The sequence below is a fragment of the Ixodes scapularis genome, unplaced genomic scaffold (assembly GCF_016920785.2).
Source record: "Ixodes scapularis isolate PalLabHiFi unplaced genomic scaffold, ASM1692078v2 PGA_scaffold3__209_contigs__length_174095766, whole genome shotgun sequence".
Lineage (NCBI taxonomy): Eukaryota > Metazoa > Arthropoda > Arachnida > Ixodida > Ixodidae > Ixodes > Ixodes scapularis.
In genome coordinates this window covers 166,804,078-166,831,399 of record NW_024609868.1, presented here as the reverse complement: position 1 = coordinate 166,831,399, position 27,322 = coordinate 166,804,078, and the positions used below count along the sequence as shown (strand labels likewise).

Below are 27,322 nucleotides of genomic sequence, written 5' to 3'. Positions count from 1 at the left end.
TGGCAGACAACTAAAAAACGACTGAGTGCAATGGCCAACTCGGGTGATGCATTGCAGAGAGCGTCTTCAAACGTCTTATTTTTTTATGGGTCCAGGGCCACTAGATCTGCCAAAAAAGGACTGGAACGTGTACCAGATAAGGTTTCAAGCACCTCTGGACATTGCCAGAACGACAGATGATGCTACTAAAACAAATTTCTTGATCTCATCGCTGGGGTCGGAAAGGCTCAAGCTGCTGCACTTTCTGGTTCAGCCAAGACAGGTCGCTGAATTCCGTTATGCGGAATTGGCGAAAACACTTAAATTTCATTTTGCGCCGCAGTGCTTCAAGGAATTTGAGCTAGCCAAGCTGCTTTCAGCGCGCCAGGATGAACGTCAGTCACCCACCGGCTTCCTAGCATGACTACGGTCAGTCATTAGCGACTACAAATTTGAGAACGAAGCCGATGCACGCACGTGTTCGTTGCTCACTGCTTTCATAATTGTACTAGGAGGTCAACGCTTGAGAGCACATCTCGTCCAAGACGAAGAGCTATCGATTGAAATTGCTCCAAGATTGTCGAAAAGCGTTCTTTGAGCGGAAAAAGAGTCTCGCCAATTGCCAAACGCTGATGATACCCATCTCGCAGTCAGTAAAGTAACAGAAGTACAAAGACTGTATAAAATGAGGTAACTCTAATCATGTCACAGACAAGTTCCGCTTGGAGTCTGAAGACTGCGGAGTTGACCGAACAAAGAGCACATTACCAATATTTGCAGAAACCAAGGCCAGACTGGCAAGCATTGACCAACAAAGAAAGGGTAGGCACAATTAGTCACAAGCGTCCTGTGCACATTACACCAAGGCGGCAAGCTTTCTGGAATATCAAATTGAAGGCAAGCGAGTGGAACTTCCAGTAGAAACAAGTTCAAAAATCACCTTACCAGACATTTAATCTTAACATTGTCTCGGGAAACCAGAGCTCGCTGAAGCTCATCACAGACTGAAATATGTCAACAAGGAGCCGATCAAGATCAAGGGCCAGCGTACATTTCAAGTGCAATTCCAAGGAAACGAGTAGTCTTGAGGCAATCGTTTCCAATACGAGTCACATATACTTGCAGGGGAGATTCTGGGTCAGATCGCTCAAACTGGACCTGAACAACATATTCGTCGCGCCTATGAACACGAAAAAGGGCCTCAAGGTATCGCCAACTAAGTGTGCAAAACTATTGGGAAGTGAGCTTGGCCTGTGCACGAAAATCAACGTTACACTTCAGCTCAAGGAGAACGCCCTCCCCAAGTTTGTGCGGCCACAATCACTACCGTTTGCATTACGCGAAGTGGTAGAGTCTGACTTGAAGAGGCTAGCTAAAAATGAATTTTTCACTTAAGTGGAAACAGCGCAGTGGGTCATCCGTTCGTTGTTGTCCCGGAGAAAACTGGATCCGTGAGGGTATGTGGAAATTTCAGCGTGACTTTATGTCCCTAGTTGTATGTCGCACACTTCCCGCTTCCACCAACTGAGGAACTTTTGTTGAAGCTCAAGAAAAGACAGAAGTTCTCGAAATAATAATAATAATAATAGTGTTTATTTCCACCATAAGATGATGGGGGCGATCAGGAAAAAAAGCTGCGAGGTACAGCTTGACGGGTTCCTGACCACCTACAGCAGCAGTGACAGAGTGGGGAAATAATACAGCAATCAAAAGAGGAACACAAATGTACAGAAAATGATCGCCATCACAACATGTTAAGCACAACACCTTAGGTGATCACAATGTTGACATATAGGGCATGACGGGCAAACAAAAACAAAAACAAGCTCATAGTATTAAGAACAAAACACGGAGTAAAGAGAGCAACTACATCAGTGAAAAAAGGGTGACCTCACTTCCCTCAACGATAATTTGTCCCAATCAATACCTTTAGCTAGAAACAGATTAAATAATTTGGGAACAGCATATTTCAGCGTTTGTGTGCCATAGTTTGTTCTCGGTGTGACCACCCCCCAACATTCAGCTCCGCGGGTAGAGTAACTATGAATGTGTTTCGAGATTTGTGCAAGATTTATAAAGAGAATTCGTATTTCTAGTTCGCTCCACTTTTAGGCTAGTGGCAAGCCTGTAATCATATAATGTGTGAACATTTATGACTTGAAATTTTTTGAATAAGCTAGCTGTATGAAAGTCAAACGGGACATCTCCTATAGCTCTAAGTGCTTTCTTTTGCAACACAGGCAGCTTTTCTAGATTAGTAGAAGTCGTTGTACCCCAAACTAAGTGGCAGTAATTTAAGTGGGAGTGGAATAAAAAATTATACAATAATAATTTTACGTTTTCTGGCAAAATATAACGATGACGATTTAACGTGCCCACAGCCCGGGATAGCTTTGGAATAAGGTTGTTTATATGATTTTCCCACGACATATTCTCATAGAAAGTAACACATAAGAGCTTAAAGGAGTTTACCATTTCAATGTTGCTAGATTTTAAATTTAGGTCCTTTGTAATGTTTACAAGTTTATTTTTTGGGCGAAAACGCACAGCTTTTGTTTTCTTCATATTTATTTGCAACGCGTTGTTTTCACTCCATATTTCTAATCTAGACAAAGTCAGGTTTGCCATATCAATTAAGGTATCAGCATTATTTTGAATTAAATAGTATACTTGTGGTCGTCAGCGTAGTTGACAAATTTTGCATTTGGATTAATATTGGTAATATCATTAACATATATATTAAAAAAGAAAGAACCCAAAATACTGCCCTGTGGTACTCCAGAAAGAATAGGCTTTATCGTGGAGGAGTTTTCATTAATACTAACATATTGCATCCGATGCCCCAGATACGACCGTATTAACTCTAAAGCGTACCCTCGAATTCCATAATTATCTAATTTAGAAAGTATAATTTGATGAATGCGACAGTCAAAAGCTTTAGTAAAATCTATGAATATTCCAAGGGCCATCATTTTGTTTTCAAAGCTTTGCAAAATGAATTCTTTTTGAACAAGTAGAGCGGATTCCGTCGATTTGTGCTTTCTAAAACCGTACTGAGACGCTATTATCAAGTCGTACATATTAGAAAAATTAGTTAATCGGGTATGAATGACTTTTTCGAGTGCCTTGGAAAACACTGGCAATATTGAGATAGGTCTGTAATTTCTTATTTCATTTACGCTTCCTTTTATATGCAATATTGAAACCTTAGCAATCCGCATTCGCTTAGGAAATACTTCTGTGGATTTAGAAATATTAAATATGTGAGTTATTACAGGTGCTAACAAATGAATCACGTGCTTTACAGGCCTTATTTGAATACCATCTACGTCACAGCTTCCACTATTTTTAAGCTGCAAAAATACACTCAACTCTTCGGGTTCTACCACAGGGTCTAAAAATATCGTGTCACTGTTTCTTTTATCGCTAAACATAGCAGCATTATTTATTGCAGACGTACTCGCAAGATTTACAAAATGTTCATTGAAAGCATTTGCCAATGAGCAACCAGTACGTTCAGTGCCGTTATGCATAATTTTTTCAATAGAACTGGATGGGCGATCACGATGAGAAAGAGAGTTTAGCTGCTTCCACATGACGTCTGCACGACCCTGTGCGGCTTTAAACATGTCGAAATGATAACCCTCTCTCGCACGCCGTAGTTATTTCGTTAAGCTGTTGCGATAGTTTTTGAATATTGATAGATCATTCTTGTCTCTTGATTTTGCGAATTTGCCATACAAGACGTTTTTTGTGTTAGTTTTACAAAGTAGCTCTGGAGTTATCCAAGGTTTTCTTATGCGTTTATTTGTTTTTATAGCTTTGAAGGGAAAGTATGCCTTATACAAACTTAGAAATAATTCAATAAAAGTGTTGTAAGCACCATCGGCACTAAGTTCGCAAAGTATACTATTCCAATTTGTCTTTGACACAGCGATTTCAAAGGCGTCTAGTCGATCTAAAGTTATTTTTTGAATCAGTGTCCGCTTCGTTCTGCAGACCTTTTTCGGGACGTTTTTAAGAGAAATGACTATAGGGAGGTGGTCACTCAGATCACAACCAATGAAACCGGCCTTTATATATCCAACAGGGCTATTAGAAATGAACAAATCTAACTTTTACCATACAGATGCTCTTTTTGTCCGTTTTAATGTTGTCAGAATAACACACCTACATTACTACCGCCTTCTTGTATCTTATAAAATAGCACAAAAAAATCAGCATAGTTGTTTTCTGCAAATAGCAAATTTAAATAAAAATATTAGTGTTTATAAATCACGGCGAAGTGAAGAGTGGAGTGTACCCACCCCCCGAACAAATTATGGACTGACATCGCTCACATACATACTTCCATCTTTCTTGAATAAGCTGAATGTTGAAACAGATCTTAGCCATAGCTTACCATTTGAAGCTTTAATGTTGATACTGTCGAAGTTGTGAATTTCAGGCTTCGTGTTGTATGTGTACCGTGTCAATTGATATCATATGTTACATTAGAATCTTGTTAATGTCTTTATTTATTTATTAATTTTTTGTTTTTTTGTTTTCTGAACTTGAAGAGTGTTTTCATTTTAGATTTGATTTTTGAGCAAAGCCCTGTACGCGCGCTGTTGTCTTGGAGCTGGGGCCTCGTCAAGCTGCACATGTTGCAGCTTTTTGCCCCAGCTACCATCTTTCCTGTGAAAGAAAAATAAAACGATTGATTGATTGATTGATTGATATTAGCGTTTCAGATGAAAGAGTAACACGTGTCGGTCTATTGATAACATTTGCGCAGCCATTTGCATTGATTAGCAATTCTAAAGTCCTTTTAACAGCGTTATGAGCAAACATATCAATGTTTAAATCCCCACCACATATTAAAATGCAGTTTTCTTTGCTAAGAAAAACCAAGAAAGATTAAAAAAAATCAAAAAACGACTCAACATTACCGTTTGGTGGTCTGTAAACCGCTGCGAAAATATGCTTATTATTACGTATACACAGCATTTCGTCATCCGGAGTGATAACACTGTAATCACTTTCTAATTCACAAAGAACATACTTTGTCAGTATCGCTAAACCACCACCGCGTTTGTCAGTACGATTTATATAAAAAGAACGGTATGATGCAGTCTTAATATATCAGTTTCTTCTGTGTACCAAGTTTCAGTAAGCATTATTACTTCAAAATTAAAACCAAATTCGTCAAAAAGCAACTCGAGTTCGACAGCTTTGTTTTTTTCCGACCTAATATTTAAATGAAAGCACGTCATACATGATATATAGTCCGCACCAAGATTACTTTTCAAGTTTTTACGGTAGCACAAGGCCTTCATTTGCCATTAAAAATTAAGATAACATACGTATATAGTACTAGCGCCCACCGTCGGATAGAGAATTGTAAATAAATTGTATAAAAATGTCCTTCATCGTGAAAGTATTCATTAAAAATAAAGTTGTTGTGATAGCCGTACACATATTGCCTGTCTGCCGCGAGGCAAGTCTGCTTTAGGGCTGCCATTTCAAAGAAAAAATAAAAAGAAGTTTATCATAAATACTTCCTTACTTAATCTTTTCCAGATCGCCCACGTGCTCAATTCGAATTGTCGCTTCGCCTTCTTGCTTCCTCACGTACGAGCACCCTTCTTTGTGCCAAGCAAACTTATAGCCGAGGAGTTTGGCCTTCATTCTGACGTCGTAAAACAACTGTCTGTTTAATGCCGTCATATTCTCTGAGCAATACACGTTATCATTACGAGTTTCAGACCTCAAATTCTGCTTGTTATGAAGCCATGCGTTTCGCTCATGTTGATTTACAAAACGCACAATCACCATGGGCGCTTTTTTTGCTTTAGTTGGAACGCGGTGGACCGCCTCTACGTTTTCTTTTGTCAGCCGTGGAACTTTTATCTTGTCAGCGGTTCTGTTTAGTTTTTCCAGAAGGTTTTCATTCAAGGTTTCCATGAGACCGTGCACTTCGAGATTGTTTTTCCGTCCCTATTGTTCCAACTTATTTAGTTCTTTCTTCAATTGCGCAGTTTCATCAGTCTTTTGGTCTTGTTCCAGTTGGTTTACTTTCTTTATTAATTGTTTAATCTCGCTGTCGTGTTTTTTCATCTTTTTTAGCACCTCGTCGTAGTGGTCAGACATTGCCTGCACTGACTTTTCAATGTGCATGACGGTTTCTTTTATCACTGCCAACTCGTCAACTTGTTGTTTGAGTGGCGCGAGTATTGCCAACATGCTCGTTATTTGAGTTAACTGCTGCTGCACATCTGGTGTCACCTTTGTAGTCGACACATCGTCATGAGTGCTGCGAAGTTTTCCCTTGGCTCCCAGACACGTTTGGCACTGCCAGGTTTCTTTGAACCCGGGCTTTTTCCCCCGGAGCGATTTTTCGGTTAGGCCCGCGCAAGTACCAAGGTGATAATTGGAGTGACATTCTGTACACTGCAAAACAGTGTTATCGTATATTGTCTTTTTACAATGCAGGCACACGTCGTCAACGTCATCACTATTCAACATTTCAAATGGCACTCTCGAGCAGCAGTCAGCGACAGGGATTACCTAGTGTTTAGTTAAAAATAGACACTTTTTCCTACCTGCAGAAACAGTCGATTAGTGTTTCGCCAAAAAGCCCTGTCGCCGACTGCTCTCCGTCGAAGCTGCGACGCCCCTTTTTCCAGTGTCTCGGGAGCGTGGTGTAGCTGCAGCCGCTCTTATCGCTGATGATCCAGTAGCCTGGTTGCGGCCGCTGGCTTGAATCCTGTCAGCCAAAAAATTGAAACGTCGTCTTGCAGGTGTTGATGCCGCGCAGCTTTCCGTTGGCAAAAATGACCGGATCTGCAGAAACAGGCGATTAGTGTTTAGCCAAAAAGCCCTGTCGCCGACTGCGACAGGGCTTTCGGATCTGTCGGAGGCATACCTACAGATGAAGTTGGAGGAGGATACAAAGTATCTCGTTATCAACACACACAAGGGATTGTTCCCGCTTAACCGGAAGACATTTGGGATATCATCAGTGCCCACCATTTTCGAGAGCACCATGGAACAAGTAACTTCTGGCCTGGAAAACGTGACATGCAACTTAGATTATATAATTGTCACCGGGAAAAATGACAACCAACTCACAAAGAAATTGGAGCTCATTTTCCTACGGCTCAAGGAATATATATTCACACTGAACAAAAAAAAAAGCGTGAGTTCACGTGCTTCGGAGTGGAGTGCTTGGGTTAGATTTTGTCAGCCGTAAGATACGCCGATCTCAAAACAAAGTGGAAGCAATATAGAACATGCCGGAGTCGACTAACCTTCATGATATAGGAGCGCTTTTGAAGAGCGATACGTTCAATGCGCTACATTTGTAAAAAAAAATTGTTGCACATTATACGAGATGATAAGACCAAACTTTACTTAAAATTCATTAATTAGGAGGACTTTATAAAAAAATGAGCAATGGAGGAAAGGAAGAAGCACGAGAGAATGCAAATGTCACCAGCTGTTGAGCGTCATGCTCTCCGCGGTTATGTGCGATGACTAGTTCTAAGGAAATGTTGCACCATACTACCGGCGCTTTAGCTTCTCTCCACGACGCTTCAAATTGGGAAAGCCACAAGGATTAGTGAACACACTTTCTAGACTCAGAGGTAGGAATGATTGCGACCATTAAACTCGTTTACTTCACGTTTGTCTGCTGGTAATAAACGGGTCATGAAACAATATTGGGTTAAAATATTCATGACTTTAGAGAGCTGTCCTGGTCCTTCTGACCCAAGTATGCTCGCAAAGACCGCCACTGATTCACGAGCTTCTTTGTCGTGGTGAAACTGCGAGGATAAAAGAAGACTATTTCTTTCAGTCTTGCCTTCGCAAAGCTCGATGACGTAATTGCGGAATTGAAACCGCCCGCCTGACAACAGTGGAGCGCGGCTCGTGAATTGAACACGATAACTGCGTGAGGACTCGACTTCTGTTCGTAAGAACCAACGTCTCGGCGGACACTCATGTAGGGGCTCGTGTCCAACCACTGCGGCGATGACAATAGCCGAGTGCATCCGAAACCGCTTAGTGCCTATAGGCTCTCTCTTAAAAACGCATACGCGTCTACTTACCCGCAAAAAACTCGAAGAGTCAATCTCTGCGATCTACCAAGTAAACTCACCTAATGATGAGGCGGAACATCCGTTTACACCTCGGAACACCCGTTTACACCTCAAAACTACGTCTGCGCTCTGGTATTAATCTGTGCCGAAGTTTTCGGCGCTGCAGGTTTTTTTCTGTAAATAAACAACACAAAAAATTCAACCAAGACGCCTTGCATTGCGTAATGCCACAGCGTAGACTTCCGTTTTAGGTCTAAACAGTTATTCCGCCTCATCATTAGCTGATCTGATTTCGTAGATCGCGGAGATTGACTCTTTGAGTGTTATTGCGGGTATGCAGAAGCGCTGGCATTTTTCAGAGTGTACGTTTTTTACCGGTTAAAGCGCTATCTTGATATGGCTGTTTTTCGCGAGCACCGCAATAGCTTATTAACGTCACGAGCACTCACTGCAGCATCCTCCGGTTCATCATCGTCGTCTAGCGACACTGAATACGCTACTACATTCCTCCCTTCTCAGATTGACGTGAAACGGTCAGGAGCCTTGAGTAGTCTGGGGAGATAACGACGAACACAGTAGCAATATCTGTAGTTACGAATGGTTCCACAGTTGTATTGGTGTGCCGGATACAACTAGCGTTCGATCACCCGTGTCTAACTTGATCGCCAGGACTGGGCGATATGTTGCTATCCAATTTTTTTCGCAGATTCTTTTCTTATGCTGATCTGCTACTACCAGTTGTCGCGTATTTTTCTCTGTTTTAATTTGCAGCAGGACCCGGCCCTCTTGGCCGGTGATGACACCTTTGCTCCAGTGATTCTTCTTTAGACTATCTTACATCCACACTTTTTGATTTATCTATAACGGCGGTCACGACTTTTCTTGTAGTAGTTGGTCTTTTCAGAAATAGGATCGGAAAACTCTTGGATTGACACATCAGGGTTGATCAGTTCCAATGTCGTTCTATAGTGTCTCTCGTTTAGCATGTCACACGGAGGCTGTGCTGTTGTGGAGTGAGGCGTTGCCCTGTACTTCTGAAGGCACTGTCTCAGTCCTTACTTTTCTTCCCCATCCTTGGATTTTCGTAAGGCGGCCTTCAGCGTTCGGACAAAATTCTTCACCAAACTGTTTGATTAACGATGATAAAGTGGTGGTAGAATGTGCTGGATGCCCTGCTGTTGTAGGAAATTCTTGACCGTGGCGCTAGTGTACTTTGGGCCATTGTCGCTGACCACCTGATTTGGCGGTCCCTGACGACGAACAATGTCTCTGAACACTTTGACATTTGATTCTGTTTTTGTCGACGGCATAAGAGAGACTTCTGGCCACTTCCGGTAGGCGTCTACTACCACCAAATACATGGTGTTCTGGTATTTTGCGAAATCGGTGTGAATTCGATACCAACGCCGTTTTGGGACTTCCCACGGATGTAGTGAAACTTTCCCGTTCCCATCGCACTTTGAAGCGCATGCTTCACATGCTTGACTCTTCGCATCAATATTTTTGTCCATGTTCGGTCACCAGATATAATAACGGACAAACATTTTCATCTTCGATTGTCCTGGATGTTCCTTAAAATTGGATAGCCCAGCAGACACTGTCGAAACTTTGAAGGAATCACTATTCGCATACCCCATACTAGACAGCCGTTTACTACCGTGAATTCTGACTGCCTGGATGAGTAGTGTTGTATTTCGGCGCTTCGTTCAACTGACAGCCATCCTTACATTGCATAGCGGTAGACCTCCAACAGTGTTTTCTCCTCAGCTGCCTCTTCCGCGATGTCTGATACTCTGACTGGAAGTTTTATCATATTTTACTCAACGGTTGCCAACATGACTGTAGAAATCAAGCTCACAACACTGGCCAGTGCATGCGTCAGGTCCATGAGGTAGTCGTGACAAGCCATCCCCGTTTCCAAACTAATATTTTGGCGCGTATTTGATTTTGTACGAGTACCCTTGCAGAATCAAGGCCAATCGTAAAAGTCTCTGGCAGACGTCACAGGGATTTTTTTTCACTGAACCAAAATAGACGCCAATGGATTACGATTGGTGTACAAGACACACTTTGTTCCACAAAAATATTGGTGAAACCTTTGTACTCCAAAAATAAGTTCAAGAGCTTCTCGCTCGATCTGGGCCTATCGTTTTTCTGCTGACGTTAACGTTATATATGCATGTGCGATTGCACGTTTTATTCCGCATATCTTGTGAAAAATGGCGCATTCGACGCCAAGCGATGACGCATCAGCTACCAGGTAGATTCTGTCACTTCGGTCAAAATGAACGACGGTCATCATGGATGTCAAACAATATTTTATGTCATCAAATGCCTCCACGTAGGGCAAGATCCACTGCCAAGGAACACCCTTCTTGAGCAGCGTATTCAGCGGTGCGCCAATTTCTTCTAACCCGGGCAAATAATTCGCGTAATATTGTACCATGCTCAGAAACGCTTGAAGATTATCAAGGTTAGTTGGCTCTGCCATGTTCCATATTGTTTCCACTTTGTTTTGAGAATGGCGCATTCCTACGTCTTACAAAATCTAACCCGAGTACTCATCTCCGAGGCACATGAACTCACGCTTTTCTTTGTTCACTGTGAATATATATTCCTTGAACCGTAGGAAAATGAGCTCCAAGTTCTTAGGGAGTTGGTTGTCATTTTTTCCGGTGACAATTATATCATCTAAGTAGCATGTCTCGTTTTCCAGGCCAGAAGTTACTTGTTCCATGGTGCTCTCGAAAGTGGTGGGCACTGATGATATCCCAAATGTCATCCGGTTAAGCGGGAACAATCCCTTGTGTGTGTTGATAACGAGATACTTTGTATCCTCCTCCAACTCCATCTGTAGGTATGCCTCCAACAGATCCAGTTTCAAGAACTTCTGTCTTTCGTTGAGCTTCGAGAAAAGTTCCTTAGTTCGTGCAAGCGGGACGTGGGCAACATTCAACTGGGGATAAAAAGCCACGCTGAAATCCCTACGTACCCTCACGGATCCAGTATTCTTCGGAACAACAACGAATTACCTATCTCCAAGGGCAAAATGCAGACTGCTACATTCAGCAGATCCACTGCTACACAACGTTCAGACCCTCGTTGCTACGACGTCACCACCAAAGGCCAAGCCAGATATACAGGGTGAGGCAAGGAGACGGCAGGCTCTCTAAATCGACCGAAAAATTCGGTTTCTTAACCTATCGCGCTACGACTTTGTGCAGCGTTGCCCACAGATGGTGCATTTTTTTTTTTTTTTGTAAAATTTGCGAAGAGCGAATTTACCCGAGGAAAAAGTAAAGAAAGAAAAAGGCTTAGCTCCTATGGAAACGCAGCGGCGCCTCCGGTCTGCAAACAAAACGGCGCCGCTTCGCACGGGAGACAAGAGATGGCGCAAGCGGTCGCGACGCCAACTGCCGCCAACGAACGAGCAGACGACGCCGAGAGTCGGCCCTTTTGCAGAAAAGGAACTGCAGTTCCTTGCTGTTACCGCGCCTGTCTTTTTTGTTTCTGCGACTGTCGCCGCCTACGGAACGCGCTCCGCTTTTGAGTCGAAAAGATCGTCTGCTAAAAAGGCCTGCTCTCGGCGCCGTATGCTCGTTCGTTGGCGGCGTTTGTTGCGCCATCTCTTGTCTCCCGTGAGAAACAGCGCCGTGTTGTTTGCAAACCGGAGACGTCGCTGCGTTTCCATATCAGCTAAGCCTTTTCCTTTCTTTACATTTTCCTCAGGTAAGTTCGCTCCTTGCAAATTTTACACAAAAAAATGCACCACCTGTGGGCAACGCTGCACAAAGTCGTAGCGCGATAAATTAAGAAACCGAATTTTCCGGTCGATTTAAAAAGCCTGCCGTCTCCTTGTTTCATCCTGTAGATTTCATACCATACTATCACTTGTGATCTGAGCTATCAGAGATCGATGGATTACTTGTACGTTGAAAACGGACAGTAGTTCCCCCTGCAAGGACTCAAATCATCTCCCTGGCACGTTATTCACACCTGGGAATCGTCCGTATACCAAACAACAATTGAGGCATTGGTACTGGTGGCCGGCCATGTATGCTGCTGTGGAACGTGCCGTTCATGTTGCTTGACCTGCCAGACAGCTGACAAGCTGGCAAAGACTTTTGCTACTCCTTTGCATCCAATGCCACTTCCTGCGCATTCAAGACAGAAGCTTGGTTTTGATATTGAGGGACTAATTCAGGGAGCATCAGAGCGTCATCGCTTCGTCATCACAGTCATGGATTATCACTGTCGCTGGCTGAAATTGCTTTTGCCGTTACGGTAACACCAGAAAAAGTGACCGACGTCCTGCTGACTCTTTTCAGTCGTGAAGGTTATCCGAGTTAGATCCTATCGAATCACAGAAGCCAATTTACATCAGCAGAGTTTGAAGATTTCTCACGGGAGAGTGGCATTTGTAACATCTTCTCATATCTCTAATATCTACAGTATAACGGAATAATCGAAATAGTTTACAGAGTTTTGAAATGCTTTACTTAGATGGCATTTCTCGAAGAGCGAAAGCTTGATGAGGCGCTTACCGAATACATCGGTGTTTATCGTGGAACGCTACACTCAGCTACGGGTGCGTCACCTGCTTTTCTGCTACACAATCGGTACCCCGAACGAAGATGAACCTCATCGGAAAGCCATCAGAAAAGTTCTCCACGGGCACAACGGCCGCGCTGAGCGAGCTGAGATAACGAATCAAGAACGAAAGCGCGCCTCGCAAGAGTACGCTGATGACAAGCATGCCGGCATTTCAGCTTGTCGACTTTGTTTCAAGTGAAGGTGCCGGGACTTCTCGCGAAAGTAAACCTGCCTTATTAAAAGCCAAGAAAACTTATCGATCGCCGGGGACGGAACGCATTCATACTACTAGATGGAAAGGTGTGGAACGCAAGCAAGCTTGCTTAAGTTCCATGTGAGGTTCTGCCACAACTTATGTCGGATAAGGACAACGAGTTGCCACCTGTGAACTTGTGGAGCTCATTACAATGTGCACTTCAGCCACACGACTTTCCATTGACTGACATCGCAGTCAATTAATCTTGATACCGACAGACAAGACCAGCAACCCCTTCGTCGGATTTGCGGACAGCGACGACCTTCGGGGAGTTTGGAGACTATGTGTTATGTGCAGTGCTATTCATTATCTGGGGGTTTGGTTAACTGATGAATTTAATTATTTTATTAATACTCATTTTTGCTTCGCCTGATGCGACATATGCATCCCTTTTAAAAAAGGGTTCATGTTATCTCAGAAGAGAATTATGTGGAATTAGGGAAAGGACTCGTTGGTTTTTAGAATAACAGAACATGGTTTATTGATATTGAAAACTAATTTAAGCAAAGTTAGAGAAGGCACGTCCTCCTTCGACTGTCGTTCCAACAAGAAGGGCGCAGTCGCCCCCACCAAGCGTCGGTCCAAGAGGGGCTCGTCGTTTATGACCCCACGGTGGGGCGCGCTCTCCCCGCGGCTCTCCGTCCCTCTTCCCGGTTTCCCGGAAAGGGGCTGGTGCCTCGGTTTCTGCTCGTCTTCGAAGTCGCTCTTCCTTCCCTCTTCCCGGCTCGGGCATCTCCACGTTTTCTTCTTTTTATTTTACAACACATTCCCCCCCAAAATGACAGCGTCATTTTTTTGTCCCGTTATGCGATCTCTAGAGGGTAAAATAACTGTATGAGTCTTTTGAGCGTTGACCCTCCGGGCATCTTGAGCAGGCATGATCGTACTTTCCCGTCTCTTCCCGGAAACACCTTCTGGATCCTAGCGAGTCTCCACTGCTGTCGGGGCCGCAGGCCGTCACTGAGAAGAACCAGATCACCCTCTTCCAGCAGTTTTTCCTGACGTTGTTTCTGGCTTTGCACTTCCTCAGTTCCGCCAGGTACTCTTGGCTCCATCGGCGCCAGACGGCTTCCGTTATTATCTGTCGGTGGGTCCAAAACCTGCGGAGGTCAGTGTGAACACCTTCGACATCTTTCCTCCCCATGCTTGGCAGCGTCGTCAGACGTCCGCCCGTCAAAAAGAATGACGGACAGAGTGGCTCGGGCTCTCCGGGTTCGTCGTAGACGTGAGTAAGCGGTCTCGAGTTCAATACCGCCTAGATCTCGGTCAGTGTTGTTGCCAACTCGTCGAAATTTAAACATCTGGCACCAATCGCTTTCTTTAGTGAGAGCTTCGTTGATCCGACGAGGCGCTCGTAGAACCCGCCCCACCATGGGGCGCGCTCGACGATGAATTTCCACTCGATTCGTGCGTTGGTAACGTAACCAAGGACCTCGGGATCACGAATAGCGCTCTATAGTTGTTGGAGGTCTCTGTTGGCTTTCTTGAATGAGAGTGCGTTATCGCTGTAAATGGTCCGAGGGACACCTCTTCGTGAGATGAAACGTCTCAGCGCCATCAAAAATGACTCGGTAGACATATCTCTGACGAGCTCCAAGTGAATCGCTCTCGTCACGGCACAAGTGAACAAAGTCACATAAGACTTGTGCAGTCCGTTTTCTCCCTTTACCAGCAGTGGTCCTGCAAAGTCGACTCCAGTGACCTCGAAGGGCTGAGCCCGTGTCACTCGGTCTCGTGGAAGCGGAGCGGTCACTTCCGTCGCCGGACGGGCATTGAAGCGCTGGCACGTCACGCATCTCTTGATTATCTTCTTCACCAGTTGCCGTGCTCGCACCACCCAGTACCTCTCTCTGAGCTGGACCAGGGTGTCCCGAACTCCCCCGTGTAGCACCTGACGATGCGACTGTCGGACAAGCAATTCTCCCAAGCGATGTCTGCCTGTCGATACGCTGGGGTGTCGTTCAGAGTACGGCTTGTCACTCTGTTGAAGCCTACCGGTGACACGGAGAGTGCCGTCATCACCATTGTGCACTGGGATGTCTCGTAGAGGCGAGTCCGACGGAAGACGCTCCCCTCTTTGCGTACTCTCGATTTCCCGTTGAAGCTCTTCCCGCTGTACTTGACGTATCCAGTATTTTTCGGCCTGATCCAGCTCGATGGCTGTTAGTTGACCGGTGTTACTGTTTACATGCCTTAGCTTGCCGACATAGCGCAGAATTCACGCTGTCACCCGAAAGAGGCGTGCTGCATCGCTGTAGCGTTCAATGTTCAGCACTGAAGGAACTGCAGTGGAGCTCGTTGCCTGGAGCACCTCAATCGTCCTTCTCTCTACCAACGCTGTCGGCGGAGAGTCACCCACTAGTGGGGAGTGTGGCCAAGACCTCTCGTGCATCTTGATCCACGGAGCTCCCTCCCACCAGAGAGAACTGTCAACAAGCTGATCAGCACTGACCCCTCTGGTCATGAGATCTGCCGGGTTTTCCAGTCCGGGGCAGTGTCTCCACGCAGAGATGTCGGTGAGGCGTTGAATCTCAGTCACCCGGTTCTGCACGAACTGTTTCCACTGAGATGGCTCCCCTGTGATCCAATGCAGAGCTATCGTCGAGTCCGTCCAGAAGTGTGACTCGTCTGGGGTTTGTTTCAAGCTTCGCATGACGTAGCTGTGCAACCTGGCCGCCAACAGACATGCCATCAACTCCAGTCGCGGTAGTGTCAGTTGCTTGACTGGAGCGATTCGTGACTTGCTCATCAGGATGGTCGATGTAGTACTTCCATCCGTGTCTGTGACACAGATGTAAGCCACTGCTCCGTACCCGATTGGGCTGGCGTCGGCAAACACGTGCAGGGTAGTTTTCTCCGCACTTCCAGTCGTGCCGGCTTGGTAGTAGCGCTGCACCCGAATGTTTTGCAGATTGTTCAGTTCACTACACCATTGCATCCATTTCCCGTTCAAGTCCTGTGGCAGTTTTTCATCCCATTCCACATGTCGTTGCCATAGCTGCTGGAATAGAGCTTTTGCCCTAACAGTGAATGGTGACAACCATTCGAGGGGGTCGTACAGGCGAGCCGTTGTTTTGAGAAGGGATCTCTTCGTGCTCATTCCAGAATCTGGTTGCGTAGTCGTCGATGGAGTGAACGTCAGGTGATCAGTGTGGGGGCTCCACGTCAGTCCCAGCACCTTGAGGACGCCCGTGAAATATCCCAGGTGCTTGGCCTCACAACTGTCATTCATGAAGCGTTCGTTCATACTCTGGTTATTTAAGGCCCACTTGTGGAGTGTCATGGAAGCAGTTCCGAAGATGGCGTTTGCGTCGTTGTAAAGCCTCAGAGCTTCCTCCTCGTTTTCTGCTCCCGTCAGGAGGTCGTCGACGTACAGGCAATCCGCAAGAAGCGTTGCTGTGTCTGGGTAGTCTTCCTCCATGCTCTTCAGATGATGCCTGAGGGTTGCCACGAGCAGGAATGGCCTGGCTGTCGTTCCGAAGGGAACTCTCGTCATGCGCCAAGCTTGTACCTGGGGTCGCGGTTCAGTCGCGTCTGGCGTCGTCTGGTACCACAGGAAGCGCAATGCGTCCCGGTCCTCTTCCTGTATTACAATCTGCAGGAATGCTTTTTCGATATCTGCCACCAACGCGATTCTGTGGCTTCTGAAGTTGAGTAGCAAGCCAACGAGGTCAGCGGTCAAGTTAGGTCCGCTTTCAAGGTTTTGGTTAAGTGACCTTGACCTGTTGCCATGCGATGAAGCGTCAAACACGACGCGCAACCTCGTCGTACTGCTTGAATCTCGGAGCACCGCCTGATGTGGCATGTAGTAGGTCGGCTTCTGCTCGTCGACGTCGTTCCTCGTTACCGGCTCTGCCATTCCTTCCAAACAGTACTGTCTCATTACAGCGTCGTACTCGCGAAGCAGGTCCGGTGTTTTTTGGGGACGGTTCGTCAGCTGGGTCAGTCGTTTTTCTGCTATTTCCCTGTTGTCGTCGAGATTCACGTTTGATTTCCAGGGACCACAACTTCGTATCGGGAACCACCTCGTTTGATGGTCTCCTCGAAGGAGTCTAGCTGCCGTTGTTTCGCCGAGTCAACTCCTTCGTCTTCAGTCACTCCGATTGACTGCAGTGTCCAAAACCGCTCTAAGCAGTCTGTTGCTTCAGCCGTTGCCACTGATGTCTTGAGGGCGATCGTTTGCGTACATTGTACGTCGTGAACTGTTCCTCTCACGGGACCCTGGATACTCCATCCGAATGCAGTCTCGACCGCTCTTAGTTTCTTTTTTAGTGGTTTGGATTTCCCCGTCACAAGGTCCCAGTAGTGCTCTGAGCCGATGAGAAGGTCAATATCACCACGTTGCTAGTTTTTACTCGAGTCGGCCATCCTCAATTGCCCGAGTAGTTTCTTCAGGTTGGGTTCTGGGATAGGGATCTTCTGATCGCATATCACGTCCGTTTCAAGAACTTCGAGCTTATGTGTCTTGCCGTTTTGTGCCGTTAATGAAACCAGTACCCTGCTAAATACTCGTTCTGATTGGTGTCCGCCGAATACTCCGACGGTCAGTGTCTCCTGTCCCAAGATCTTGCACTCGAGACGTTCGGACGCGTTCTTTGTAATGAACGAACGTTGGCTCCCTCCATCGAAGAGAGCTCGGACGAACATCCAGTTGGTTTCTCCTGTACACCAGATTGTTGCAGTCTGGAGAAGGACAGCTGGCCCGGCAGCTTCGCCTGTGGCGGTTTCCAGATTCACTGGGACGCTCGTTATCGCATTTCGGTTTGCTTCTACCTTGGTTGACGTGTAGCCTGGGTCGCACATCGTTGTCGCATGCCGTTTCGAACACTTCGTGCATTGCATGCTGCTTCTGCATTCATTCGAGCGGTGATTAGGTTTCGTGCAACGGAAGCATCGTCTCTCCAAGCGCAGCAGTCTTTTCTTCTCTTCGATTGAAATGTCAGCAGAGCAGGCAGCTGTCGCGTTGTTTTTTTCTTTGCAGAAGAAACAGCTATCAGGTTTCGTTGTTTGATGCAGTAATGCTGCGGAGGATTGATAGCGTTCTCTGGGACTTCCCTTTTTCTCGTTTTTTTTCTCTGAACTGAATCCACGCGGCTGTTGCCTCGTGTCCATAGCTTGTTGTGCAGCTAGGTTCTCGCGGCTCTGGACTTCAGCTCTCAAGGCAAGCAGTCGTGAGAATAGTGTCACGATACCTCGTTCAGTGGTGCTTGTCTCCGTCGGTCGTTCCTGAGAGTCCTCGGATCCGGTGGACATCCCTCCGGCTGAAGCGTCCAGCGTCGACACGTCCGATGCTTGCTCGTTCACGATCGTTCTGTTAAAATCCAGCAGGATTTCTTTTGGCAGCGCACGCTGAACCACTGGAAACAAAAGAGCACAGAAGGTCTGATGCCTCTGTCCGAGTGCCTCCAGTCCTCGGAGATGGGAGATGATGGTGTCGTAGAGTCGACGGAGACCCCGGACGTCGTCGGCGTCTCGCACTGGCTGTAGATCTAGGAGCTTCCGCATGTGTGTCTGAACAAGGACATCCTCATTTCCGAAGCGTTTCTTCAGCAGAAGCACGGCGTCCTCGTAGCACCGTGATGTGGGAGGCAAACCCCTGATGGCACTTGACGCCTCGCCGGTCACCGCAGCCCTCAGGTACCCGAACTTGTCCAAAGTCGTTAGCTGGTCGTTGGTGTGTATTACTTGCTCGAACTGCTCCCAGAACTCTTGCGAAGAGATGCTTTTGCCGTCGAACTTGTGTAGCTCGAGCTTCGGGAGCCTCCCTCGGCAGGCAGTGGTTGTCGCGTTTCCGTTGTTGCTCATCGGCGATGAATCCAAATTTCGTGGTAATCCTGCTCGGACTTCCTTCAACTCTTCTTGAAGTGTTGCAATACAGGTGACGACCCGATCATTGTATTCAATTGTTCGCATAAAGTTTTGCTCGGCTTCTCCTTCCGGCACTAGTGGCTCGATGGCGGCGTCCACCTCGTTCAGTTGTGCTTGGAGGGCGCCAAGCCTTGCGGAGGAGATGCTGAGGTTTTTTTCGTTTTTCTCGTTCCTTTCGATGTACGAATCAATTTCAGAAAGGAGTTTGGTCACCTGTGTTCGCAGTGCAGTTCGTTTCCCCTTGAGTCGTTCCATGATCCGGAGCTTGTTTCCTCAGTCGTTGGCGAATCCAAGATGGCTCCCGCCTTCTTCTCGTTGCCTGAGCCGTTGGAGAATCCAAGATGGCTATCCAAGATGGCTCCTGCCTTCTTCTCGTTCGTTGTTTTCACTTTTCTTTCGTTGGATGTTCTGCTTTGAAGTCATGTCCTAATTTCCTTCATCCCGGGTTTCGGCACCAACTTTTTAACAGTGTGGAATTAGGGAAAGGACTCGTTGGTTTTTAGAATAACAGAACGTGGTTTATTGATATTGAAAACTAATTTAAGCAAAGTTAGAGAAGGCACGTCCTTCTTCGACTGTCGTTCCAACAAGAAGGGCGCAGTCGCCCCCACCAAGCGTCGGTCCAAGAGGGGTTCGTCGTTTATGACCCCACGGTGGGGCGCGCTCTCCCCGCGGCTCTCCGTCCCTCTCCTTGGTTTCCCGGAAAGGGGCTGGTGCCTCGGTTTCTGCTCGTCTTCGAAGTCGCTCTTCCTTCCCTCTTCCCGGCTCGGGCATCTCCACGTTTTCTTCTTTTTATTTTACAACAAATTATAAAGAAGTAGATTGAGTATATAAAAGCGTAGAAAACGATGCAACGCCTACTAGTCTGTGGGTGTTCATGCATTACTCATTCGGCTAAACCATAGTCCTGCGCCGTTATCGCATCGTCGAGGCCGCGGCACGTCGCCATGGTGAGAATGACGTCTACATGTACTTTCTCTGCTCTGTGCAACAGTCTTTTTGATAACCGTGATTGCAGCTTTTTGGAAGCCACAGAAACGGGGGTTCGTATTCGTTTCTATTTTTACTATTGAATGTGTGCCTTAGATGACTTACGACTTTGATTATATTTGATATGGATCGGTTCGAACGGCACGTGATCGTGGAAAGAGAGTTAGCGCGACTGAAACCGGTCGATTGTCGACCGCTGATTTTGCGGGTGGAAAGAATGCAAACTTCTAGCGACAAATTGTGTTCTGGGTAGTCGGGCTCTTGTCGGTCATGTTCAAACAAAAATCTCGGAGGGCACAAATGCCCCGTCAGTGTCCCTTCAGTCTCGACATTCATTCTACCATCACCTTGCATTATAGACACAATGTCGCCGAGGTAATATTTCCTCAATTAATGCCTAAATATAGCTGAAGATCTTTGAAATAACAACTACTTTTATGTTGTTATGACGTAAAGGAAGGAATGAAACTCTAACGAAAGTTGTTAATGGATCATCCGCATTGCACCACCACGCCGGCATTTCTTTCTTGCCACCCTACATATATGTATACATCTCTTCAGTTATCTGCATAAACCTGGCGGTAAAAGCAAAATATGGTTTTAAGTATATTAATATATTTTGATACCAAAATGTAGCTCTGGCGCTCCTATAGTGCCCGGAAAGGTTGCGGAATTGTATGTTCCTAACATGAAGTGTAGGCGACACGACATACCTAATAAAGTTTAGCCTTTCAACAAACTGCTTAGACTTTTTGAAGGGAAGGCACGCAAGTCAGTATCCACAGTGTGTTGCTAGCTCGAATGTGTATGCCAGTACCCGAAAGTGTGTCTCAAATTTAATTTCTCTATTCATATTGTCTCTACTTCAGAACTTCGTGGATTTAGGTTTTTCAATAATGCGTTACTTACCCTATTCTTTTAAGCTTCTAATATTACATAAGGTATTCTATTTTACTTTTTATTATGATGCGATGTGACTCTAATGGCGTATTTCCTCCCATATATTCTTAATAATGTTAGTAACCTTTATATACTTTCAGCGCGGTTTGTCAATCTCCTCGAGATGGCGGGCAGCTGGTCTTTCTGTGTGTTTTCGTCAGCGTTCCTGAGTGTGGATACATTCTTCTTCTTAAGGTAAACAACACGAAACGCTTTTTTATGCACGTTTCTATAAACAACAAAACAATATAATTACACCTTTGCACCGAACTGTCGGAAGAATACATGGCTTTAAACAGTTCCAACAAGTAATAGCCCACACCCTCGTTTAATCAGATTTATGTGTTACTCCCTTCAACTGCGTTGAATAAGTCAGATACTTGCAGATGGAAAAGCACATGACTTCGTTTGAAAAAAAGAAGAAGGATATAACTGATTGCGAAGGCTGTGCCACGCTCAGTTCACTGTTTTTGTAGTGTTTCGAACAGTGCTGGCAAAGCCAACGGGCATTCTCGGTGAAAGCTGAGGAGAAAACAACACAGCCTAATAATTTCTTCTATGTTTGTTTTCGCAGTGGTTTCTTGCTTGCCTACAATATCGTGCAACAAGATGCCAACAAGTTCTTGGTTTTTTTAATAGCCATCATACGCCGACAAATCAGGTGAGCAGAGAGTAAACAATGATAAAGATATATTAGTCTTGTGGCTACTGAATTATTCTGTAAAAAAAATGTAAGCTCATTTACGCGGTTACACAGGAACAGCAGCTTGCTGCTTGCGTAGTTCGCAATCACTGAGGCTCTGTTGTCCTATGTGCGCTTCCTCGTCAGGACGATTCTAGGAATTTCGAAGACATTTTCGCTTCCGCCTTCCCTTCCACCCCCGTGCCTCATTCGTACTTCGTCTACAACGAGCTTCCTTACGCCGCCGTAACTCAAATCTGCATTCTTCGATTACAGAACGGAATTATTTTCGAGGTCGAGTTATACGGCGTGCTAAATCGCCCGGGCAGATGGTTGCGCTCATGTACGTGCAGGCACTGAGGGGTGTCGACCAACTTTACTATCGACGCCCTCAGATCTATCAGTACACAAGCTGTGCGGAAGAGGCGTTTGAAAACAATTCTTCTCCGTTGTCGCCACGCGAGAAAGTACTAATTAGCGCTTTGGAGCCTACACTAGCCTCGACTGTGTAGCACCGAAGAACCTTGGTTGCCATTGACGAGGTGAGAGCGAGAAGGAGAAGCTTCAGTTGTCTGGCCTCCAGCGTGAGCTTCCTACCTTTCAGAACGCTTCGGCGTCCCGCGCACCTCGATCGTGCACTCGCAGCCAAAGCACGACGGAAGGCATGAAACACGTGCTAAGGCCGGGCGTTCGAAAGACGCGCCATGGTGTTCTCACTCTGGCAGTGACCATAGATCAAACAAACCGATTTGAACGAGCATTTGATGCATGCGTGACGCCGCCGTCACCTAAGTTGGCCTCCAGCGAGTTCGGTCCTTGTGCGAAAATAGTTACATTCCCTGGATGGAACGCTGCAGCGGTATCGTAACCACGCAAGCTGATAGCATCGAGTTATTGGCGTCCACTACAGCAAACTTTACTATAGATCACGGAACTTCCCCTCGACGATTCAAATACTTTACTAATAAAAATGTATCCTACTCCTCGATAATAAAATGGCATCGGCGCGGACAGGTCTGGCACAGTGGGAATGGTTGGATGAACAGGAACCTTGGGTTTTTCCCTGTTTAATTTGGAGCCGTGGGAGGCGCCGCCTACTTCCATTAAAGTCTCCTCGGTTATCAGGCATTCGCGCCGGTGGTCGAAAGTCGCGCCCCAGGCTTTTGGCGTTTTCAGACACGATCGAACAACCATGTCCGGCGACAATTTTTAATTTTGATGAAAAAAAATATTTTGCTGGATTCGTGCCCAGAAAAACAAAACTAACCCTTGTTTTGAAAAAAAAAATAGCGTATTTGATGAAAAAAAATTATAAGCACCCTCTTGGTCGCGTGCGCATTTTGCGGATCGCGCGATGTTAGCATTTCGGGCGGCTTTCCCCAAAAAACTGTTCTCGCTCCGGGTCTAGAAAATTTACTGTGAAATTAGGCTTAGGAATGTATGACAAAAAGTATTATTCACTGTCAAATAGGATCGTTATTTTGAAAAACGAAATCGCAAATATGACACAATGCGCAATAACGCTCTGGATTAAAGATTTGTTTTCTCCATATCTACAAAAGCTAAGGTATTCAAACTTTGCCAGGGTGTTTCTATGTATATAGTTCATCTTTACATAAAATATTGATGTCCTGGTTACCGGGAAAAAATACAAGAATTGCTCACATAGGGACATTTGACTAAATATTCATTATTTTGAAAACCAATTTTCAAATAAGGCCATCGTGAATATTTTTTAAACTATCCGCATTTAACGTTTATAATATGTACTAAAAGAATCTGCAAAAACATAATAAATATTAGCGTGGCGTTGAAGTTAAACATGGATAAATATAAACAAATTGACGCTAACGCGATTGCCATAAATGGGGTCGTGCACATACATATTCTTGACAATTTCATTATTATTAAAATTCTAAAAATGCTATCGGGTGGTTAGAAAAAGACAAATTGACAGCACAGAGCTGGACGGTAGTTTTGAACGGAAACTTCCTAATACATTTTTGTCCAACCCGGCCACTGATCTTCATTATAGGAGGCTGGATGGCGCATAGCCGCTCTCCCCGCAGGGCGTAAGTGAAGCCAACTGAAGTGTGATGCTTGCGCCGTAAGCCCGGCCTCTGCTGAGTTTCCTAGTGCATTCAGTCGATGCTTTGGTCAGTACTTTTAATTGTCTTTGAGTGGATTTTAATAATGATACTCCGAATTAAGTCCCGAAAATGAGGCATTTCAAGCTGGGAAATATGCACCCTTGATCAACTAGAATCTCGAAATGTTTACATTGAATGGTTTCCCATAATCCTTGTCGGGTCTGCATGCGCTCTTACTGCGTAACAAGCAGGCTCTCTTGAGGGGACAAGCGAAAATCCAGCGCCGTCGACGCTTTTCGAACCAGCACTCTGAAGGGACTATTTCCGGGACAAGCCGCTCACTTCCGGTGTCTTCATAGCTGTGCAACCGACCCAAAAATGTTCATTGGGCGGAGAGATAGAGCGGAGGTGGTCCGTGGAAGCAGAAGGGGGTGGGTACTCTTCGTGGAAGCAAGGTCTACGGGTGGTTCCGTAACTGAGCTAACTTAATTACTATAATTGCAGCCAACACCTCGGACAATGTGGGAATCTTGGTACCGCAACAGCGGGTCTTTCGAACGCCCGACCTGCAGCACGCGCAGAGCTAACTGCCTTTGTCTCGAATCACTCTTCAAACGGGTTCGAAAGCCGAACGCCGGCGTTCCCATGTTCGGCCTTTCCGTTTGAAAGCGGGCACTTTGCCGTCTCCGCGTGCTCTCGCTCTCCTCTCCTCCTTTCTCTCAATTTGTACCCGTTTACCGCCTTCAACTTGCGGAAATATGTCCCGCCGACAGCTCAGTTGGTAGAGCGGTTGATTATAGAGGAAGTGATTGCTGTCATACGAGCATCCCTGGTTCAAATCCGGTTTGAGAGGACGGGGAATTTTGTTTCCTTATAAACCCAGCGCCGGGGGTGGTGGCGGCTGGGAGTTATCACGTGATTAATGACGCCACAGGGAGTTTTCGCGAAGGACGAGCATGCAATTTACTGGTCAGGTTCCCACTTAAAGCTATCGTTGTTAAAGGAATCACTTGGCAAGAATCTGTTCGCTTTAGTGTAAAGTGAGCTTTCGCTTAACTTGTCTCGAGTCACTTTATTTACTCGCCGAATGAGTGAAATCATATCTTTATTTTCGACATATTCGATTATCCCGAATTAAAAACAAACAAAATGTTGCAATACCCCGAACAAAACCGCATATTTTTTATGCGTTAAGCGTAGTGGTGCAAAACGCCAGCGAAGCCATAGGAGCGCGTGGCCTCGGGCTATCGCGGTCCTCATACCGGCAGCAAGAGTGACCACTCACGTCGCGTGCCGGCCGGTTCCAAGATTAGCGGCTACTCACGGTGTTATTTTTGACAGCGATGTTCGGAAACGTGCCGAAACAGCCAGACCATGAAAGCCGCTGACCTCGGAACTCGTCTAAGCTCGATAGGACTGCTTCTTTTCGTCGCCGGCACAACGCGCGTGCCTAGTCCGAGGCCACACGCTTCATTGGCTCCGTTGGCTTGGCTTCTCCACGCATATAAAGATGTGCAAGCAAGTATGAACCATATAGCCAAGGAAATAGCATAGTAGAATCTCATAACAAAACAAAATACACAAATTATTCGCATTTAATCAAAAAATCAACGTAGAAAAAGTAAATTGGAAGTAATTTAATTCAGTAGCTTATTTTAAATTAATATTGAACGTGACAAAAAAAACTACTATTTGAAAGCAATATTGCGGCGCGCCAAGTAGGCAGCGCGGCCGTAGCCTAACGGTTATCGCGCTTGCCTCCCACGCGAAGGGCCAGGGTTCGATTCCTGGCCGCGGCTATGCATTTTTGTTAACTCTGTAATGTGATGTTCTGGTGAAAGCGAGAACCGTCTAGCTGATTCGAGGTCAGAATGTTCTACGCTTCGAACCTTCTACGTCGAATGCTCCAGAAGCCAACGTGTGTACAAAAGCAGCTCCGCGGGCCAGCCAGAGCCAGTCTCGCCCCAGCGTTCGACTCCGCTGCCACGCCGAATTCGACGCCCGCGACGCTCTATTATTATCTTTTGTACTCTTTTATTTTTCGGCACAAGTTCGCCACATTAAACGTTTATTTCTCCCTGTTTATTTCCTGTTTTCTTTTGGTCACCACCCGTGACATTTTGGTCGAGGTGCGGGGTAATGCCGCGCGCCAAGTAGGCAGCGCGGCCGTAGCCTAACGGTTATCGCGCTTGCCTCCCACGCGAAGGGCCAGGGTTCGATTCCTGGCCGCGACTATGCATTTTTGTTAACTCTGTAATGTGATGTTCTGGTGAAATCGAGAACCGTCTAGCTGATTCGAGGTCAGAATGTTCTACGCGTCGAACCTTCTACGTCGAATGCTCCAGAAGCCAACGTGTGTACAAAAGCAGCTCCGTCTAGCTGATTGACGTAGAAGGTTCGAAGCGTAGAACATTCTGACCTCGAATCAGCTAGACGGTTCTCGATTTCACCAGAACATCACATTACAGAGTTAACAAAAATGCATAGTCGCGGCCAGGAATCGAACCCTGGCCCTTCGCGTGGGAGGCAAGCGCGATAACCGTTAGGCTACGGCCGCGCTGCCTACTTGGCGCGCGGCAATATTTTTACGTTTAAAATAGTTTGTGTAGTATGTCCTTATCTTTTCTATGTGTGGCCATGAGGGGCTTGAAGATTGTCCGACGATTCTTTTATGCTAGATGGTCCAAATACGCGTCCCACGGTGGCTATAAAACAGCCTTATGACAGTGCGTGGAAAGGGTCGTAAATATAAAATTAATATTTGCGAAACAAACCCGAACCGCCCAAGGGTGTGGAGGCTATGTGCAAGCGCACAAGGGTGTGAAGGCTTGGAGAATGTCGTTCTGTCAAACATCAAAAGTTTGAAAAATATAATCGTTTTATGGCAAGCGGCACGTCTGGTTTAAAACTATTCACATTTCCTTTGTATGTGTCACTTACCTTATGCGTGTTTATTTTGAATATTTATTTATATATAGGTAAGCGACGAAGTATTAAAAACTGCGATAAATACATTTGAAGCCATAAAAAACGCAGACAAGAGAAAACGAGAAGAGTACCAACCCAACAAAGTATATTTTCGCATTTCGTCGTGATTGTCCTCTGCATTCCTTTCCTGCTTTGTTTCTGGATTTCTTTTCAATACGTCGTGCACCAGCTCACCTGATGTGTAACTCTCATTTCAACATGTAGTCCACTTCAAAGCAATTCGACTACTCCGACAAAAAAAAAAAAAAACGGAAACAAGATACAGACGCGTTTCTGAAATGCAAACATCGATTGCTGCAGGTTGGCATAAGTGCGCACAGCGCATTTGATCTTCAGGTTCCGCATTGCTCTTCGGCACCTCGCGCGCGAGCTCGATATGTTACGTAACCATACAACTCACAGAGCGCTAATTCTGCAAAGCTGTTCGTCAAAATTTCACATTCTCCAAGTCCTATGTTTGCCTTATAAAAAAAAAAACATTGTGTTCCAGGGTGACGGTACCGCTTGTGTTCTGCATCGGCTGTTTCTACCTCGTTCCTCTTCTTACATCGGGTCCGAATTCCGAGGTCCTGTTCGATAAGTTCTACAACGAAGTTCAGACGCACTGGTGGAAGCTTCTGCTGCAAGTCCGAAACTTTGCGAAAGCATCTGATCTGGTATGTATGATTTTGCAGGTGTATTAGGATAAACGTGAATATTAAATGACGACTGCAGAATGATAAAGAACACTTCCTCATTCAGCGCGAATAAAGAACACATAGCTTGAAAATGTTGCTATTGCAAAGTTATTTTCACTTACTGGTTTCTTCGAACCACAACTTCCGTGGTGTGAAACTAACACAGCGAGCCGAAC

At 45.7% G+C, this 27,322-nt stretch overlaps 1 protein-coding gene across 1 annotated transcript in view; it reads left to right on the top strand.

Annotated features, from left to right (window-relative positions):
* Window positions 1-27,322, top strand: part of LOC115309012 (nose resistant to fluoxetine protein 6-like) — a 92,679-nt gene that overhangs the window by 42,776 nt on the left and 22,581 nt on the right. The window contains exons 7-9 of the mRNA XM_029967144.4: window positions 20,811-20,904; window positions 21,284-21,370; window positions 26,960-27,125. Coding sequence (XP_029823004.3) covers window positions 20,811-20,904; window positions 21,284-21,370; window positions 26,960-27,125 — 347 coding nt within the window. The remainder of the gene's footprint in view (window positions 1-20,810; window positions 20,905-21,283; window positions 21,371-26,959; window positions 27,126-27,322) is intronic.